At 33.6% G+C, this 17,881-nt stretch overlaps 1 protein-coding gene across 1 annotated transcript; it reads right to left on the reverse strand.

The window, feature by feature from the left end:
* Positions 1 to 7,634: 7,634 nt before the first annotated feature.
* Positions 7,635 to 8,594, reverse strand: LOC116554427 (olfactory receptor 8U8). The gene has a single exon (XM_032282399.1). It carries the CDS (start codon positions 8,592 to 8,594, stop codon positions 7,635 to 7,637), a length of 960 nt encoding a protein of 319 aa, XP_032138290.1.
* Positions 8,595 to 17,881: the final 9,287 nt, after the last annotated feature.

Consider the following 17,881-nt stretch of genomic DNA (forward strand, 5'->3'; position numbering starts at 1 on the left):
TGTATACACACACACACACACACATATATATGTATATGTATAAAAGTGTATGTGTGTGTGTGTGTGTGTGTATATATATATATATATATACTGTGTGTGTGTGTGTGTGTGTGTGTGCCTTTGTACTAAACAAGTACTGAGTTTTTTGCTTGTCATACTAAGGGATTCAGTATAACAGTTTCCATAACATTTACATTGTATCAAGCATTGTAAGTGTTCTAAAGATAATTTAAAGTATACAGGAGAATATGTTTAGTTTATATGCAAATGCTATGTCATTTTATATAAGGGACTTAATAAGCATCTGTGGTTTTTGGTATCTGTGGAAGTCCCGGAATCAATCCCCCATGAATACCAAGGGATAACCATATAATTTGAATTATTTTTATATTAACTATATTTTATTATTGTATCATTTTAAGTGGCATATTTTTATATTTTTTACCTTTTTAATATTAGCATACTTTGAAAGTAATTACTTAAAAAATAGTTGCTCAATAAAAATCTTAAATTAATGCAAATAAATAAATAGATCAATAATCTGAAGTTGCTTTAAAGTAATTTAAGGAAGACCTGTAGTACATAAGAGCCATTATTTGAAAAGAAAATTAGAAAATATGAGTTCTTACTTTAGTTGTATATGTATACCAAGTCTAATTTCCAGTGTGGATAACGAAATTTATGTTTTTCTCAAAGTTGTTTTAAATTTTTTTTACAAAGTGAGAGCGAGCAAGAGAGATCACATGTTACATTATGCTATTTAGTAGCAAAAATATTTATGCTTGCTTCCCTGATATATTAAAAGTTATATGCGTGCAGAAGTTAGCATAATCACTTTTAAAATTCATTAACAGCTGGGTAGGTAATGCTGTGGTTCAAGGTAATACCACAGCTCAGACTTCACAACTGTGCAATAGATCCATTTAACAAAACCACACTAGAACCCCTTAAACTCACATACACGGAAAAATGGAAGGAGAATTTACTCTTATATTTCAGCAAAAAGCCAAAAAAAAAGCTTGAATAACTTGACTTAGAGGTGCAATGACTATTGCATGACATTGCTATAATTAAAAATACAATCTCATATTTTAATACTGTATCACATTGCCTCTTTACTATGAAAGGTCATTATCAATCCTATGAAATATTATTAAATAATGTAGCACTAGGAGAAAAAATCAATATGCGTCAGCCAACTGTCATGTAAGACTATAATGATGATGGAAAGAAAGCCTACTGGTGTAAAGAGTTAGGATAGAGGATTCATCTAACTGAGCAAGTATTTACTGAGGACCTACTGAATGCTTAGCACTGTGCTAGAAGCTCTAGAAGGAGAAAAGGCAGTAATATATATTTCTCCAAAAATTATTAAAATCATTATGATTTTGATTTAATGTTAACAGAAACTTAATTTGCAAACATATATCTGTATACATATATATTTGTTTATATATATGTATATTATAAACGCAAATACACACAGAGACATATATATATATACATATATATTTCCTTTTAATTGGAATACAGAATAAAAATGATTAGTCTAGGTACTAAGTACAAGGAAAAAGTGACACTTTATATCAGAAAAGTACTGAAAGAATTGTTCTGAAAAGCCAGAGATATTGCCACTAGGAGGTGTTTGCAAGTAAGCAGTGTATGGTTTCATTTTAGGTTGTTAATCTTCAGGTGGGGAAGGGCACTGAGCTAAATTGTCCTCATGAAACAAGGACTTGTACATAGAGAAGTCTGAGGAAATAAAAAACAAAAATAGTAAAAACACATGGAAAATCCTTAACTGATGGAAGTAGATAGGTATAGTTAAACTTTTACATGTAACGTGTCTTTTAAATTGAATATAGAGAAAAGTGGCCTGAAATTTTAGTTCCTGAAACATAATCTCAGCAAATCATAAATTGACAAAATAATTTATATATTTTATTATTTCAGGAAACAGAAGGGAAATAGATCAGGAAATGTTAAATGTTCTTTATAAATGATGGACGTGGGAATAAAAAATAAAAAAATTTTGAGTATGTATGCATGTATGTTTCTACTCCTTTCTATGAAGAAGATAACCACAGATATTATTGATCATTGCTGCTGCTGCTGCTGCTTATTGTTACATGAAGTAGGTGTATCATCAAAGTTTTTAAAGACTTTTTGGTGTTCATACAAATACACACATTTTGTTTTGAGGTAAGCAACTATTTGACTGAAAATTTAGTTTCTGCATCCAGAGATTTCAGGTAAGGCTGTGCTGTTTGACAACTGTAAGAAGTTTATTATCTCACCTGAAAGTACCACTTTATCTCATCTTAAAGGTAGAGTATACATTATATTTGAAAAAAAAATTATGCATGACTTTTTACAATATAGCCCACGATGTTTTCCATCAAAATTCCAGGGACATCTCTTCCCTCTGCCACTACCAATACCCAGTGATCAATTAGAAAAATTATTTTGTGGTCCTCAAATACAACATGTCCTTTACATGTTCCCCAGCCTTTATATGAGCTTTTGCTTCTGCTTATTTCCACCACGTGAATGGCAGATGGAGAGCTGCAGTGAAAACTGTTTATACTTCAGGGTTTCCCTAATTTCTGGTTCCCATGTTGTGGTACTGTCTTTCATCTTTGTGTTCTAGAAACATTGTATACCTAATTCATTTACCTATATCACCTATATGGCAACCATCTGTTTTCATATATTTTCTTTTGATAAACTGCTGACTCCACGGGTGGAAGCCATAAAATTTTAATTAATTTCTTGATGTAGCCCCTTCTAGATGTTTGGTAATGGGAAATTAATAATTAAGTTTTTGCAAGAACCTTTCAATATTTATTTCACTGGTTCACAAGTAATGTTCTTTGCTTATAACAAACATTTTAAGTGACATATTGATGACTTGGTTTTGATAGGCTCACCTTTCATTTGGGCAAAAATAGGAAGGACACTGTTGACATAAATTGCAATCCAGTCAATTAACTGTCCAGATTTTCCAAGCAGCCTAATAAATTTTATCTTGGTATTCCCAAACCATTTCTTTCCATCTCACAACAATAAGAAATATATTTTATATAACACATACATATATATCTGAAATAAGATTATAGGAAACAGTAGCCTTATTTCAGAAAATACCATCTCAAATGTTATATTCTAAAGTTCATTATATTCTATGGTACTTCATTTTTTAAATGCTTATCTTGATCTTCATTTTGAAATATATTATTTGAACTTACTTGCATAGAGGGTGTTGCTATTTCTTCTCCAGGTGGGTTTGGACAGCAACAAAATACAGAGTTTTGACAGAAACTCTGTCCCATAGGATCTTATTTAGAAGAATGATGCAAGTAAAAGTATCAGAAAAATAGTTAATAACCCAAGGGATTCCAAAGCAGGCTAGAGATAAATTAACATTATTATCTGGCTTTAAGGACCAAAGATCTTAGCTCTATTTTAGCATGACATTATTGCTTCAATGTTCTTATTTTTGGAATGCTATTTATCAATAATTTTATTATTAATAATGCTATTTATTTATATACTTTATCATGTTATTTATTCGTTTTAATTGTTCATATTGTTGTTCTTGTTGCTTATTCATTTACTTGTATTCTTTTCCTTTTGTTGTTGTTGCTCAGTGATAGGTTTTAGATTTATCTTTAAAAGAAAGATAAAAATTACCTTGCAAAAATTTTTACAATATATCTTCCAAAGAACTAATATGCAACTCCCGGTAACCTATTCCAGAATAACTTTATACATGATATTCTCTCTTTGGCTTATTTTTTGAAATGCTTATGAAATATTTTTGTCTTTTTTAAGGATGTTGTTCTCTGTTATTACTTAATTTTGTAGTTCCCTGGTCTACAGAGTAGTCTTCCAAATTATTTTATTAGTCAGTTTGTGGCCAGAGCAAGGGAAGAACGTTATTTTAATACTTATGACAGAGCAATGCAACTGCTAGGAGCTGAACTGTATCTCTCAAAATTAATATGTTGAATGTCCAAACTCCCATTGTGATGATATTTGGAGACAACACCTTTGGGAGGAAATTAAGATTAGATAACTTTATGAGGGAGGGGTCCTCATGATGGTGTTAGTGCCTTTATAAGAAGAGACACTAAAGTGTATGCTTGATCACTCTCTCTTTTTTTTTTTTTTTCTCTCTCTCTCTCTCTCCTGTAAGCTCATGAACAAAAGGTCATGTGAGCACACAGCAAGATGGTGACTGACTGCAAGCCATGAAGAGAGATCTAACTAGGAACTGAATCAGAAAGTATCTTGATCTTGGACTTCTTCAGAGCTGTCAGAAAATAAATTTCTGTCATTTAGGCCACCCTGTCTAAGTTGTGGGGTTTCAGTTGTTGTGGGTTTTGTTGTTGTTGTTGTTGTTGTTTTACTGTAGCATGAGTTGAATAAGAGAGCGTCTCTGAGAAAGCAAAAGCAAAATAATCCTCTACGCTGCAAAAGGCTTTGTTGGGGGAGTGTGATAGGGAAGACAAGGGGTGGAAGGCAATTATAAAATCACTTTTTTTCTCCAAATATAGTATATTTTCTGCTATCTGAAAATAAAAATGGACAAGATTCCCCAAATATGTGTTTTATAGACAGAACAAGAAAATCACAACTGGAATTACACACAGTCAGCTGAAGAGACATAAATGAGAAGGCCAAAGACATTTGATACAAACCCTGGGATCCAATCATTAGCTGATCCCTTAGCTAACTTAGCAGAACATCCCAGTGACCACACACTACAGGAAATACAGATTTTACAGAATTAGTCCAAAAAGTCACTAAGAAAACAAATGCCACCAATGAAAATTCTAACAATATAAAAAGGACTGGGCAAAACCAACAAACCCATGGTGTATGTATGTGTGTGAGTGTGTATGAGAGAGAGAGAGAGAGTGTGTGTGTGTGTGTAAGGTCTGACTGCTATAGTTGATACTAATGTAAAACGTCCAATTTTGACAAAAATTAGGAACAAAGAATTAGGAAATGCAGTTCCATTGATGAGGAAAAGAAAATAATCAACAGAAACTTTCACCAAGGGAATCCTAGCTGTTGGTCTTTCTATATGAAAACTGCAAAATCTCTGTTATAAAAGTGTTAAAGAAAACAAAGGAGACCATACATATGAAGTTAAAGTATGAAAACAATATCTGCCAAATGTGGAAAATTTTAAAATATATGCTTTTTAAAGAACCGGGTAGAAAATTTGGAGATGAAAATACAATAACTGAAGTAAAACGTTAGACCAAACAGAATAGTGATAACGCTGAAGACAGAATTAGTAAAATTAAAAATAGGTAAATGAAATTTGTCTAGTCTACAAAATAGAGAAAAAGAATATTACAGAAAAATGAAGAAAGTTCTGGAGACTTCTAGGGCACCAGAAAGTGGTACCAATAAAGTGTGGCACATCAAGTGCACCAGTTTAAAAAAAAAAAAGTGGGACTCTTAGAAGAAAGGAAGGGAGAGAAAGGGGAAAATACCTGAAGAATAAATTACTGAGAACTCCAATTTGAGAAGAAAAAAATTAACGTGGATCTAAGGAACTCAACCAACCATAAGTTAGATTAACACTAAGAAATCCTTAGGCTAAGCAAAATTGAAATGTTGAGAGGCAACGAGAGAAAAAAATCTCGGAAGTTGTTGCATTCCATAGAAAACCACAATAAGTTTAACAGATGATTTCTTACAAGGAAAAGATGGAATGTGATGGGATGACATGTCCAAACTGCTATAAGAAAACAATTGTACACAGGGACTACTATATCCCGCCAAATTATATTTCAGAAATAAAGGTAACTTAAAGACTGGCCTGGGTAAATCAGATTAAGATAATTAATTGCTAGCAAATCTGCCTTATAATAAGTACAAAAGAATGTCTTTCAGAGGACAGGAAATTATTCTGTAGGAGAATTTCAATCACAGAAATACATGAAGCACAGTGGAAATGGCAGATATATCAATCAATTTTTATATTTATTGACATATCAAGTCATATTACTGACATAGTCTTATACATCTGTGTATATATAGAGAGTGTACATACATATTCTCTTCTTCATTTATATAATGACATAAAATTGCATATTTCTTGTCTCCTCTTAATTTATCTTAATGATACAAAATTGCATACATATTCAATGATGATAATAGTGTCTTGAGGTTTATAAGTAGACATTACATATGTGTGTATGTACATATGTATTTACATAGTGGTATGCTAGTATTAATCTGAAGTAGATTATGATAAGTTAAAATAAATAAATCCTTAGAGCAATCATCACTAATGCATGTCTGTGTGTGTGCATTTATGTGTGTATATATTTAACTTAGCAGACATTAAATTTCTAACTTCAAATTTTTAATACAAGGCATTAGAGCTCAAACAAGGAAATAAAAAAAGAAATGTCATTAACATTTTAAATATTAACAACATAAATTCAACCATATCAGTAATCATGTTAAATCTGAACGGACTTTATGCTCTAATTAAGAGGAAGAGCTATTCAGAGTTAATTATGAAGACAAGATCCAACTATTGGCTGCCAACAAGAGACAAAATTTACACTTAAAATCACAAATATAATAAAAGCAAAATGATGGAATAGCATTTCATGCCTATAATAACTACAAGATAGCCAAAGTACTTATATTGTCAGAAAAAAAAAAACCTTTTGGTCATAAAATGTCAACACAAAAAAGAAAGAGCATATATAATCATGCTAATAAGAAAATAAATCAGTAAATTGAGTAACTAGAAATTCATGCACAAATGACAAAGGAGCCCCAAAACATCTAAAATTAAAACCAACAGAAAATAAATGTAAATACATAATTTAACTTGAGATTTTAGTATCAGTCTTAAAAATCGGTAGAGCAAATAAAGAGAAAACCATAACGTTACAAAAGGCTTGAGCAACCTATCAACCAGCTTGATCTGAATGAATTTATAGAATGACTCTTAAGGAGAAAGCCATTTAAAACAGGCTTTCTCAGCTTTAGCACTACTATCATTTGGGGATGTATACTTTTTGAGTAAGGGACCATGTTGTGAATTGTAAAATACTTTGCAGCACACCTGGTCTCAACCCTCTAGATAGCAATAGCATTCCTTCATGATACCCTGTCATTGTGAAAATCAATAATAAGTCTAGGCATTGCCAAATGTCCCCCTGGGAGAAAAATTACTTCTATGTAAAGCCACTGTTTTACAGTTGCAGGTAATTTAATTAAAGATCACTTAATTTAATTTTAGATATACTATAAAACACTCTTAGGAATGTATTAAAGAATTCGTATAATCCTAAACTGGGCATTCAGAGTGCCTTCATTTTTTCTATTCTTGGCAGCACCTAGTTGTATAACTATTAGATGAGACAATACATTTTTAAAATACATTTTTTCCTGTGAGCAATGATGTAAATTCTTATGTACTTTCTACATATGAAATATGATTTTATGTTAAAAGAACTTACAAAAATGCAAAGAATGTTTTTTCAGTAAACAGATCTTTATTTCTTACCAATTAAGAGCAAGGTACTCCAATAATTTTATTAATATGGGGGGAAAACCGGTTATGAAGGAATGTCCATTTTTGTTTATTGAACTCATTTTCGCAGTTTCAGAAACATAAAAGCGTGGTTTCTATTGATGATGACTTTCTTCAGGGCATCTTTTACATCTTTGTTCCTGAGACTGTAAATTAACGGGTTCAGCATGGGAATGATCACTGTGTAGAAGACAGAGGCCATTTTGTCGGTGTCAAGAGAATGGCTTGAGCTTGGTTGTAAATACATAAAGATCAAGGTGCCATAGAATATGGTGACTGCCAGCATGTGAGAGCTACACGTGGAGAAGGCTTTGTGTCTTCCCTCAGCTGAGCTCATCCTCAGGATGGCAAAAATAATGAACATGTAGGAGACAAAGACAATCAGAACAGAGCAGATGAATGTGATACCAGCACAGGCCAAAATCCATAGCTGTTTGAAGTGAGTGTCTGAGCAAGTTAGCCTGAGTAGAGGCATATCATCACAATAGAAATGGTTGACAATGTTGGAGTGGCAATAGGAGAGGCGGAAGGTGAAGATGGTGTGAAACAGTGCCATCAGGAAGCTATAGCTATAAGGAACTGCTACAAGTTGAATGCAGATTCCTGGAGACATTACAACCATATACAATAGAGGGTTACAAATGGCCACATACCGGTCATAGGCCATGGAAGCCAGTAGCAAGCACTCCGATATCATGAAGGTGAGAAAGCAGCACAGCTGTGTAGCACATGCATTGAAGGATATAACATTTTGTTTGTATAAGAAAGTCCCAAGCATTTTGGGTGTAATGACGGAAGAGTAACAGAAATCTACAAAGGCTAGGTTGCTAAGAAAGAAGTACATTGGTGTGCTGAGCCTTGAATCTGCTCTAATGAGTAGGATCAAACCCAAGTTGCCTACTACTGTGAATAAATAGATGGATAAAAATAGCACAAAGAGGGGCATCTTCAACTCCTGATGATCTGTGAGGCCTACAAGAATAAACTCTGCCACCTGGGTGCCATTGATGTGAGCCATGTCTTTTCTGGTCATCTAAATGTAGAAGTAGAGAAAAGAGTTAAGTCTAAGTTATATTTTAAAACTGTAAATCCTATATGTGGTGCTTTTATATTTATTTTATTGTAAAGAGTTTAATTGATTAATTGATTAATTTATTTAAGTAATATGGGGATTGTTAGCATACTAGAATTCTGGAAATGTGATGGAGAGCAAAAATAATGTAACACCATATAAACATCATTATATCTAATGCATGAACTTACATGAATGTAGGGAATAAAGCCTCACATAATTTTATCCTGTAAATTAGAGTAAATTTGATATTTGCTTTCCAAGAGATTTGAAAATTTATGTTTCTTTACAATTCATGTTTCTTTTTTACCTTTTATTAAAAAACTGATTTCATTGCATTTTATGCATTGATTTTTGTTTTCCTACTCTATATATCTAAAGTTGTGTGTCATTCTCTTTTTCTTGTTCATTTTGACTAATCTTTATAACTGAATTATTGAATATCCCAATATTAGGAAATGTCTACGTCTCTTCGATTCCCTTTCTTCTCTCTCCCACCTTTATATCTAGTAATTGAAAACAGAGCTTTCCTTGAAAACTTATAAATTACATGCCCTGAAAATTACTATGCAAATAAATATATAAATAAGAGCCTGTGTTTCTTCACTGTTCTTCTGACTTTACTAATAGCTCAGTGTATCAAAGAATCCATTTCAGTTATTTGTGGTTTGCATTAATAAACATATTTATTGAGCAACATTATGTGGTAAGTAATAACTTTCAAGAAATACTTATTTACCTTAATTTTATTCTAAACAAATTATATTTATTATACATATAAAATAGATATACAATATTTAAAACCAATGATGTACAATATATAAAACCCTAATACAGGTGAAACTTTAATGTCTAATTATAGTAACAAGGAAATTGGATGGATGAGGACTTAGGAATCCGTAACTTCCAAATCTCTAATTGCATGTTTAAAACAAATGTTCACTTACAGATTGATGTTAGATGGAGTTATTGAAAATGTCATTCCTCGAACTTTTAATAATATTCAAAAGTAGATGAATTCTCATGGCTGAATTTAATTTTACCATCAGAAACTAACCCTCATTATTATTATCACTTTTGTAATTATTCAGTAGCAGCTATATTCATTCAGTAGGCACATTGTATATGTGCGGCATTATGCCACATGCTTTCAAAAACTGTCAAATTTCATTATCTATGAAATTTCTACTAAATAACTTTTTTTCTTTTGAGACAGAGTCTTACTCTGACATCTAGACTGGGGTACAGTGGCTCACTGCAAAATCTACCTCCCGGGTTCAGGCAATTCTCCTGCCCCAGCTTCCTGAGTAACTGTGATTATAGGCACCTGCCACCACACCCAGCTAATTTTTGCATTATTAGTACAGAGGGGGTTTCACCATGTTGGCAAGGCTGATCTCGAACTCCTGACCTCAAGTGATCTGCCCACTTCGGCCTCCCAAAGTGCTGGGATTATAGGCATGAGCCACAGTGCCCAACCCTAAATATTTTTTTGTAGTTTCAATTCAATTGTTTCCTCTGTTTTGTCTATTAAGTTTTTATTTTTGAAAAGGTGAAACTCTAGGGTTTTTTTTTTTATCAATATGCTAAACTTATAACTAATTTTTTTACAGTATGGGATATTTTTCCAGTAACTGTAACATAGATTTGACTCTTGCAATAAGCAATCAAACAAAAAGTAAGCAATCAAATAGAGATACCTGTGTTTACATCAGCGCCATTGGTTGATGGAAATGGAAGATGGCTCTGCCTAATGTACGGATGTGAGTACCCACATCGCCACACTGTAGTTCTCTTTAATCCTTGTAAGCAAAGTCCAGTGTTCTCTCCACTCCTCTAATGAAAAGTCAGTGTTTTCTCAACATCGTTATTTTCCACTTTGACTTGTGTAGGTGGAGACCGGAAGGTTTATTTGTTTCAGTCCTTATTTTCAGGCTCTAGAGGGTTTAAAACAAGGTGTACTTTTCTTCTAATGTCCTCAGAGAAGCCCCTACTGGGACGTTGCTATTAATCTCATCTTTTCTCTTGAGTCATGGGAGATTATGATGTGAGAACTCAATAGAGCCAGTGTAAACAAAGGAAAAACATTACATAGTTTAGAGACTTTTTCATATTTAAGAAAAATCATAATACTGCTAATAAATATGCAATTTCTAGAATCTCAAGTCTGTCATTGAAATGTCATTTCAATAATTGAGGAAATCGTATTTTAGTTAAGGCACACAAAATGACTCTCACTATCTAATTTTCCTTTAGGAAAATTATTAAAGATAAAATAGGTCTTTCTAACCTAAGAAGAATAAACATTTATCTAAGAAATATGCGCTTTCTAGATCTTGAATTTTGCCAGCGAACAGAATTTCTTTTTCCAATAGATGACTTATAATTGACAAATACACCCTAGTGAACTTGGGTTTTTTGTTTGTTTGTTTGTTTGTTTGTTTTCTTTGAGTGATACTGTAGTCAATAATATGGCTCTACATTTGCAGTATAAATGGTTCTAAATGTTTTAAGGTGAGACTCATTCATGGTTAAAGGGCAATATTAGTGATAAAAACTTTATTGGCAAAGCAGAACTTACAGTTGCATCCTGGAGGATTAATGTTAGAAAACTACTGAACTTGGTGGGAGTGTGGATTACATTGTCACAGCTTCAGACAGCTTTTTGAGATGTATTTGAATTATATGGAGATGAGCATTGGCTGACATTTCTAAAACTATCTAAGCTTGAACAGTTAAATAAACAATTAGATTAAAGATAAGAAAGCCACGTATTCCACTCTCAGGGAAAGAAGTTGAAAATAATCAATGGAGATGACTAGAATGAGCACTGTGATGCTGGATTAAAAGCTGTGTTATCACTAAGTGCTTAAGCTTATCTAGGTAGATATAATAGTGAAGTAGGCAGGTAGGTAGGTTAGAGAGTTGGATATAAAATATATATATATACATAAAATATATATTGTGCGTATATCAAAATATATATTATACATATATATCTATTTCTGTGTACTATCAATATGATTTATCACTGCTAATGTCAGCCTTGATCATCTAGTTGAAATAGTGCTTGTCAGGTTTCTTCACCGAAAAGTTCCTCTTCTCTGTTTTTCATATTGCACTTTTCAGAAGGAAGTCAGTAGGTGCAACTCACACTTAGGGAGTGGGAAGTTATGCTTTACCTCCTTGAGGGCAGAATAGCTACATAAATGTGTGAGAATTTTGTAGGGGACATTTGTCTCTTTTCTTCCATTTCTAATTTGTTCAATTATGTATTTCTACCAATATGTTATAAAAATTATTTTATACTTGAGATAATAATTCTAACATTCTACATTATTTATTTTTTTTACACCAATTATTCTGGCTTTAATCACTGGAAACCCTTTCACTTTGTTCCTGTGTTATTGTGACATAGCTCCATCATTGCATTTCTCTTTTGCTTCTTTCCTTCCTTCCTTCCTCCCTACCTTTCTCTCTCTCACTTTCTTTCAGTGCTTCCTTAACTTCTGGAACTATAATATGCTCTGGGTTCATCACATAAATTCCCCCCCCCCCCCACAACTCCCCGCTTTCCTAGTTAACTCTCAGAGGTTCCTTGGCTCTTTTTTTGGAATAATGTTATTAGACACTATTATTTGGTTCTTTCTCTTTCTTCCTTTCTTTCTTAAATTAAAAACAAACAAACAAAAAAAGATATGAGTTTTCTGAGGTTTCTAGTGAATTCCTAGTTTTTCAGCATGGAAGACTTCTAGTCAGAACCATATGAGCTCTGGGAATTGTTCCACCTGTAGATCTCTATTTATTCTTTGCCTTATCTTTTGAAGTTAGTCAAAGCTTCAAACTGTGTGCTGGTCTTAGTTGTTGGCCACAGATTCAAGTGAATCCTTAGGCAGATTTCTGGAATTTTATATGCATAGCTTCCACTTCTCTGGCATAGTTCCAAGCTCTACTTGAGTTCTTCCTCCCTTTACCACAGTCTGAAAAGTGCTTCTAGGCAGAAAGCCAGAGCAGTGTTAGGTCTCACTTCATTTCTTTTGCATCTCAGAAATCACAGCCCTGCACTGCTTATTATCCAATATCTAAAAAGTTTTTTATATCTTTTTGTTCACTGTTCTAGCTGTTACTGTGGGTTGAAAAGTCTGTTTCTAGTTATTCCACCATGGCCATTGAAAAGTATTTCCTGTCTTTATACCTTTTAAGATAAGATAACCATGAAGATAAATAAAGTTTATGTTCCTTTAAAAAAAAAAAGAAACTATTATTTGGGTTCTAAGTCTGTTTGCTGCACTGAATTGTTCACATGTCTTTAGGCCTTCTCAGCTGACAGATCAAGGAGGTAGAAATGTGGATATGCTCTCATATATGTTGTATATACCTACCTATAACTATTTCTGTCTGGTATATATATTAAGCTGAGAATAAGTTCATTTCATCGTTAACACTAATTGGTTATCACATGGATCACTCTAGAATACTCTCCATGCTAATCTGTAACCTCCTACTCCAATAATGTGAAATGTGGGATCAACTACCTGCCATTCATTTATTTAACTGTTCAGTTCTAGTATACAACCATATTGGTTTCAGAATTGTTGAAACAGATCCTTATGAGAAACAACTTTATAATTACAGAGTAATGTATAGTTCATTCTGCCTTTAATTTTTACACTCTTTTAGATGTTACTTAGGTTAGCACATTTACTCCATCATTTACAGGGAAATAGTTTCATGATTTTTTATTGACAGAATCTTGTTCTGTCTTTCAGGCTGGAGTGCAGTGGCACAATTTCGGCTCACTACAACTTCTGCCTCCTGGGTTCAAGTTATTCTCCTGCCTCAGCCACCTGAGTAGCTGGTATTATGGGCATAGGCCACCACTCCCACTAATTTTTGTACTGTTAGGAGAGGCAGGGTTTTACCATGTGGACAAGGCTGGACTCGAATTCCTGGCTTCAAATGATCTGTCCACCTTGGCTTCCCAAAGTGCTGGGATTAAAGACATGAACCACTACGCCTGGCAAGTTTTGTGCATTTTTAATACAATATATTGTTTTGTCACATTCTGCATTCCTTTTCAGGTTCCTCAAACATACTAAATGAGTATTCCTCAAACCTACTCTATGGGTATTTGAAAAATGGATGGTGTCATTTATCCACCATTATGGTATTATATCATACTGAATAGTTTGACTACAGGAAATAATTCCATGTGTTTTACCTACTTAACTCTGCCCTTTTATCCCTCCTTTCAAGCAAGTCTTCTCATTTCTTTTAATAAATAATTATTTTACATAGTCACCCTTTTCTATTTAAAAAAGTTATTATGGTGTCTAAATATTCACAGATACTATGGTAAATTCACAGTGTCTGATTTATTGCTGTAGGCATTATCTTATTATTTTTTATATTTTTTAAGGTGAGCAATAAAGGAAAGTAATAGATGAAACCCATGCAAATTATTTCACAAGAGAGAGGAGGTATAAAACAGAGAGAATTGGAAAGTATCTACTCAATGCTTTTATGAAGAAACTTCTGAAGATTAAGAAAAATACTCAGGCTGAGCATGGCAGCTAATGCCTGTAATCCCAGCAGTTTGGGAAACTGAAGTGGGAGGATTGCTTGAGATCAGGAGTTTGAGACCAGCCTGGGCAACATGGTGAGATCCCGTTTCTACAAAAGCAAATAAATAAACAAACAACAAGAAAAAAAAAACATAGTAGGTGATGCATATCTGCCGTCTTAACTATTTGGGAGGCGGGGCAGGATCTCTTGGGTGTAAGAATTTGAAGTTTCGGTGAGCTATGATCACACCATCGCACTCAAGCCTGGGTGACAGAGCAAGATCCTGTCTCCAATAAAATAGTAAAAGCTATTCAGAAATTTCTTCCCAAAAAGTTGTACTCAGACTATTGTTAGCTTGTTCGACACATTTTGTCTGAAAGGAACATGGATACAACTTTATTATTACACAAAGAGTGGTTTAACATTCACTCTTTACTTCAGGGTCCAAATAAAATCAAGCATTTTCTAGGACATTCTTTATAGCACTGGGTACATAGTTAGTGCAGAGGTCCAAACATTTTTTTGTAAATTAATTTCAAAGGATACTTGTTCTCCTTCACTAGAAATGCCCAGTGTGGTTACATGAACATATAAAAATGATATTCCATTAATTTAACTTCACACTAGGTTAAATAATAATTTTTAAATTGATAAATAGTTATTGTATTTAACGAAGAAAGTACTATTTTTTCATTAAAAAAATAATGAGGTCCTGTCATTTGCAACAACATGAATGGAACTGGAGATCATTATGCTAAGTGAAATAAGCCAGGCACAGAAAGACAAACTTTGCATGTTCTCACTTAATTGTGGGAGCTAAAAATTAAATAATTGAACTCACTGAGGTACAGAGTAGAACGATGATTATCAAAGGCTGGGAAGGGTAGTGGGGGACAAGTGGGGAGGTGAGGATAGTTACTAGGTGCAAAAAATAGAAAGAATAAATAAGATCTAGCATTTTTTCTGGGTCTTTGATAGTAGCTGTGGATTCTTATTCTTATGATTCTTATTGTATTCTGTTGCATTTCTTTTATACTAATATGTTTAGAGTTTTATCATGAAGTGATATTGAATTTTGTCATACGTGTTTTCTGTTTATATTGAATTGATCATATGGTTTTGTTCTTCTTTCTGGTAGGTAACATGATGTATCACTTTTATTGAGTTGCATATGGAGAACCATCTTTGCATTCCTGGGATGAATTCCACTCGATCTTAGTAGATGATCTTTTTAGTATGCTATTGAACTCAGTTTACTAGTATTTTGTTGAGGATTTTTGCATGTATGTTTCTCAAGGATAGTGATCTGGAGTTTTGTTTTCTTCTTGTGTCTTTTTTCTGGTTTTGGTATCAGGGTAATAATGCTGGCCTTGCAAAATGAGTTTGGAAATATTCTCTCATCTTTAAACTTTTGGAAGAGTTTGAGAATTGGTATTAGTTTTCTTTTTAATGTTTGTTAAAATTAGGCAGCGAGGACATCGAGTCCTGGGCTTTGTTTTGATGGGAGACTTATTATTTATTTTGGTTTTCACAGTTTGGGAAAATTCTTTTCTGAGGACTCTCTTAAACTGTAGGATTGCTTACAAATTTGGGGCAGGTTGTATGGCATTGTCCTTAATCCTGTAACCACAGTAGCTGCTGCAGTACTAGGTGGTACCCTAAACCCAAGACTGCTGTGGTCACTGCATTTCGAGGCTGGAATCCTGGTGACTGTTGAGCCTGATGCAGCACTGGAGTACAATCAAAGTCCACTGCCACTAAGGCCTGATTTGGCCAGAACCCAAGATCAATGTAGTCAGCCATCTGTGATAGAGGCAAGATATCAGGTACATTTTCCACGGCTACAGGTTCATGACTGGCATGAGGATAGGCCAGGAGATTCAGTCTGCAGGATGCTAATACCTCAGTCAAGAGTTACCAGCCTGGATCCATGAGGGACTGCCAGGTGCTAGATTTAACTATAGCAGTCCCAGTGTTGGGGACAAAAACATATCCTATGCTCACTTTCTTTTCTTTTTCCGAAGCAGACGATGTGTCTGTCTATGATGTGCTTCCTGGGTTTGGAGGAGAGATGATGTAGGTGATGTAAAATTGTCTTCTTACTCTCTTCAATGCATCTTTTCTTATTACTATGCTCTAATCAGGTGCTGCAGACTCCACCTGGCTTCCTTAGCTCTTGTGAAGATATTTTTGTGCATGGATTTTTGTTCAAATTGATGGTTCTGTGGAGAGTGATCCTTGGAGACTCCTATTCCAACATCTAGCTCCACCCTCTTACATTTCTTTTGATGTATTGTAATTATCCGGACTTAAGATTTACTCCCTATACTTGAAACTCTTCTCCACTGAAACACACTTATAAATAAAGTGAACATACACATAGAATGTAATATATCTTGTTCAGTACGGTTCTTTGTCAATATTCATTCATTTTTCTTTAGATGGAGTCTCACTCTGTCTCCCAGGATGCAGTGCAGTGGAAGTATCCCAGCTCACTGCAACCTTTGCCTTTCGGGTTCCGGCAACTCTCCTGACTCAGCCTCCTGAGTAGCCAGGGTTACAGGCGTGCATCACCATGCCTTGCTAATTTTGTATTTTTTGTAGAGATGGGGTTTCACCATGTTGCCAAGGCTGGTCTTGAACTCCTGACCTCAAGTGATCCACCTGCCTCAGCCTCCCAAAGTGCTGGGATTACAGGCATGAGCCACTGCATCCGACCTCAAAATTCATTCTTAAGGCTCTATGTCAAAAATCCCCCATGAAGCTTATGAACATATAAATTTATTGACCTTGATCTTATGATTCTGATTTGATAATTCTGAGATATAGCTGGGTTCCCTCTTATATTCAAAGCAGTACCAGAGATTTAAATGTACACTCAGTGAACAAGAGCTATCAGAAAGCAGAACAAAATTTTTTATAAAATGAATTTATTTTATTCCAATTATGTAAGAACCTTTCATTAACACGTTTCACTTAATAATATCACAACACAAGGCATTCATTTTGTACACTAAAGAAGAACAATACTTAGAGTAAGGAGAAGGAGACATTTTTACAGAATCCATAAAGTTTATAAATAATCCAGCGTGAAAAATATATTAAATATGATACTTTGTGTCTATCATTTAAAAATTGTATAAATTATATTAAGAGGAATAAAATTATTTTAATGTTATTCTGATTAGCATTTAAAATACAAATTCATTAATAGTATGAATTTCATTCTTTAAGCAAAATTATGAAATCATTAGAAAATTTTATTTTAAATATGATTGTTGGTTCAATTTTAATAACTTAGCTGAAGAAAAGGATCTTAATCATCTGTAATTACAATTTTTCAAGATGAATTAATTTATTATACCCAGCTATACCTGGAGGCCAGTGAATGAAGCCAAAGTATAACAAAGTCAACTTTACTTCTCTCACCATATTATTTTGCTTCATTCAAACTTATTTATATTTTTTAATTTATATTTTTTCTAACTGCTGGAAACCATTTTTATTTCAAACTCTCTACCTGCTTAATCCCAGGCAGAATTGGTGAATAACATTTTTTTTTCTACATTAACCTCACAACTCAAAGAGTTTCAGTTTCTTTTTTAATTTAAGGCTCCTAAATTCTATCTTGTAATTCCTACGATTGCTTAGGAACCTGTAAGTCAGAT

Source organism: Sapajus apella, unplaced genomic scaffold, assembly GCF_009761245.1.
Source record: "Sapajus apella isolate SASKATOON/1434 unplaced genomic scaffold, GSC_monkey_1.0 scaffold14, whole genome shotgun sequence".
NCBI lineage: Eukaryota > Metazoa > Chordata > Mammalia > Primates > Cebidae > Sapajus > Sapajus apella.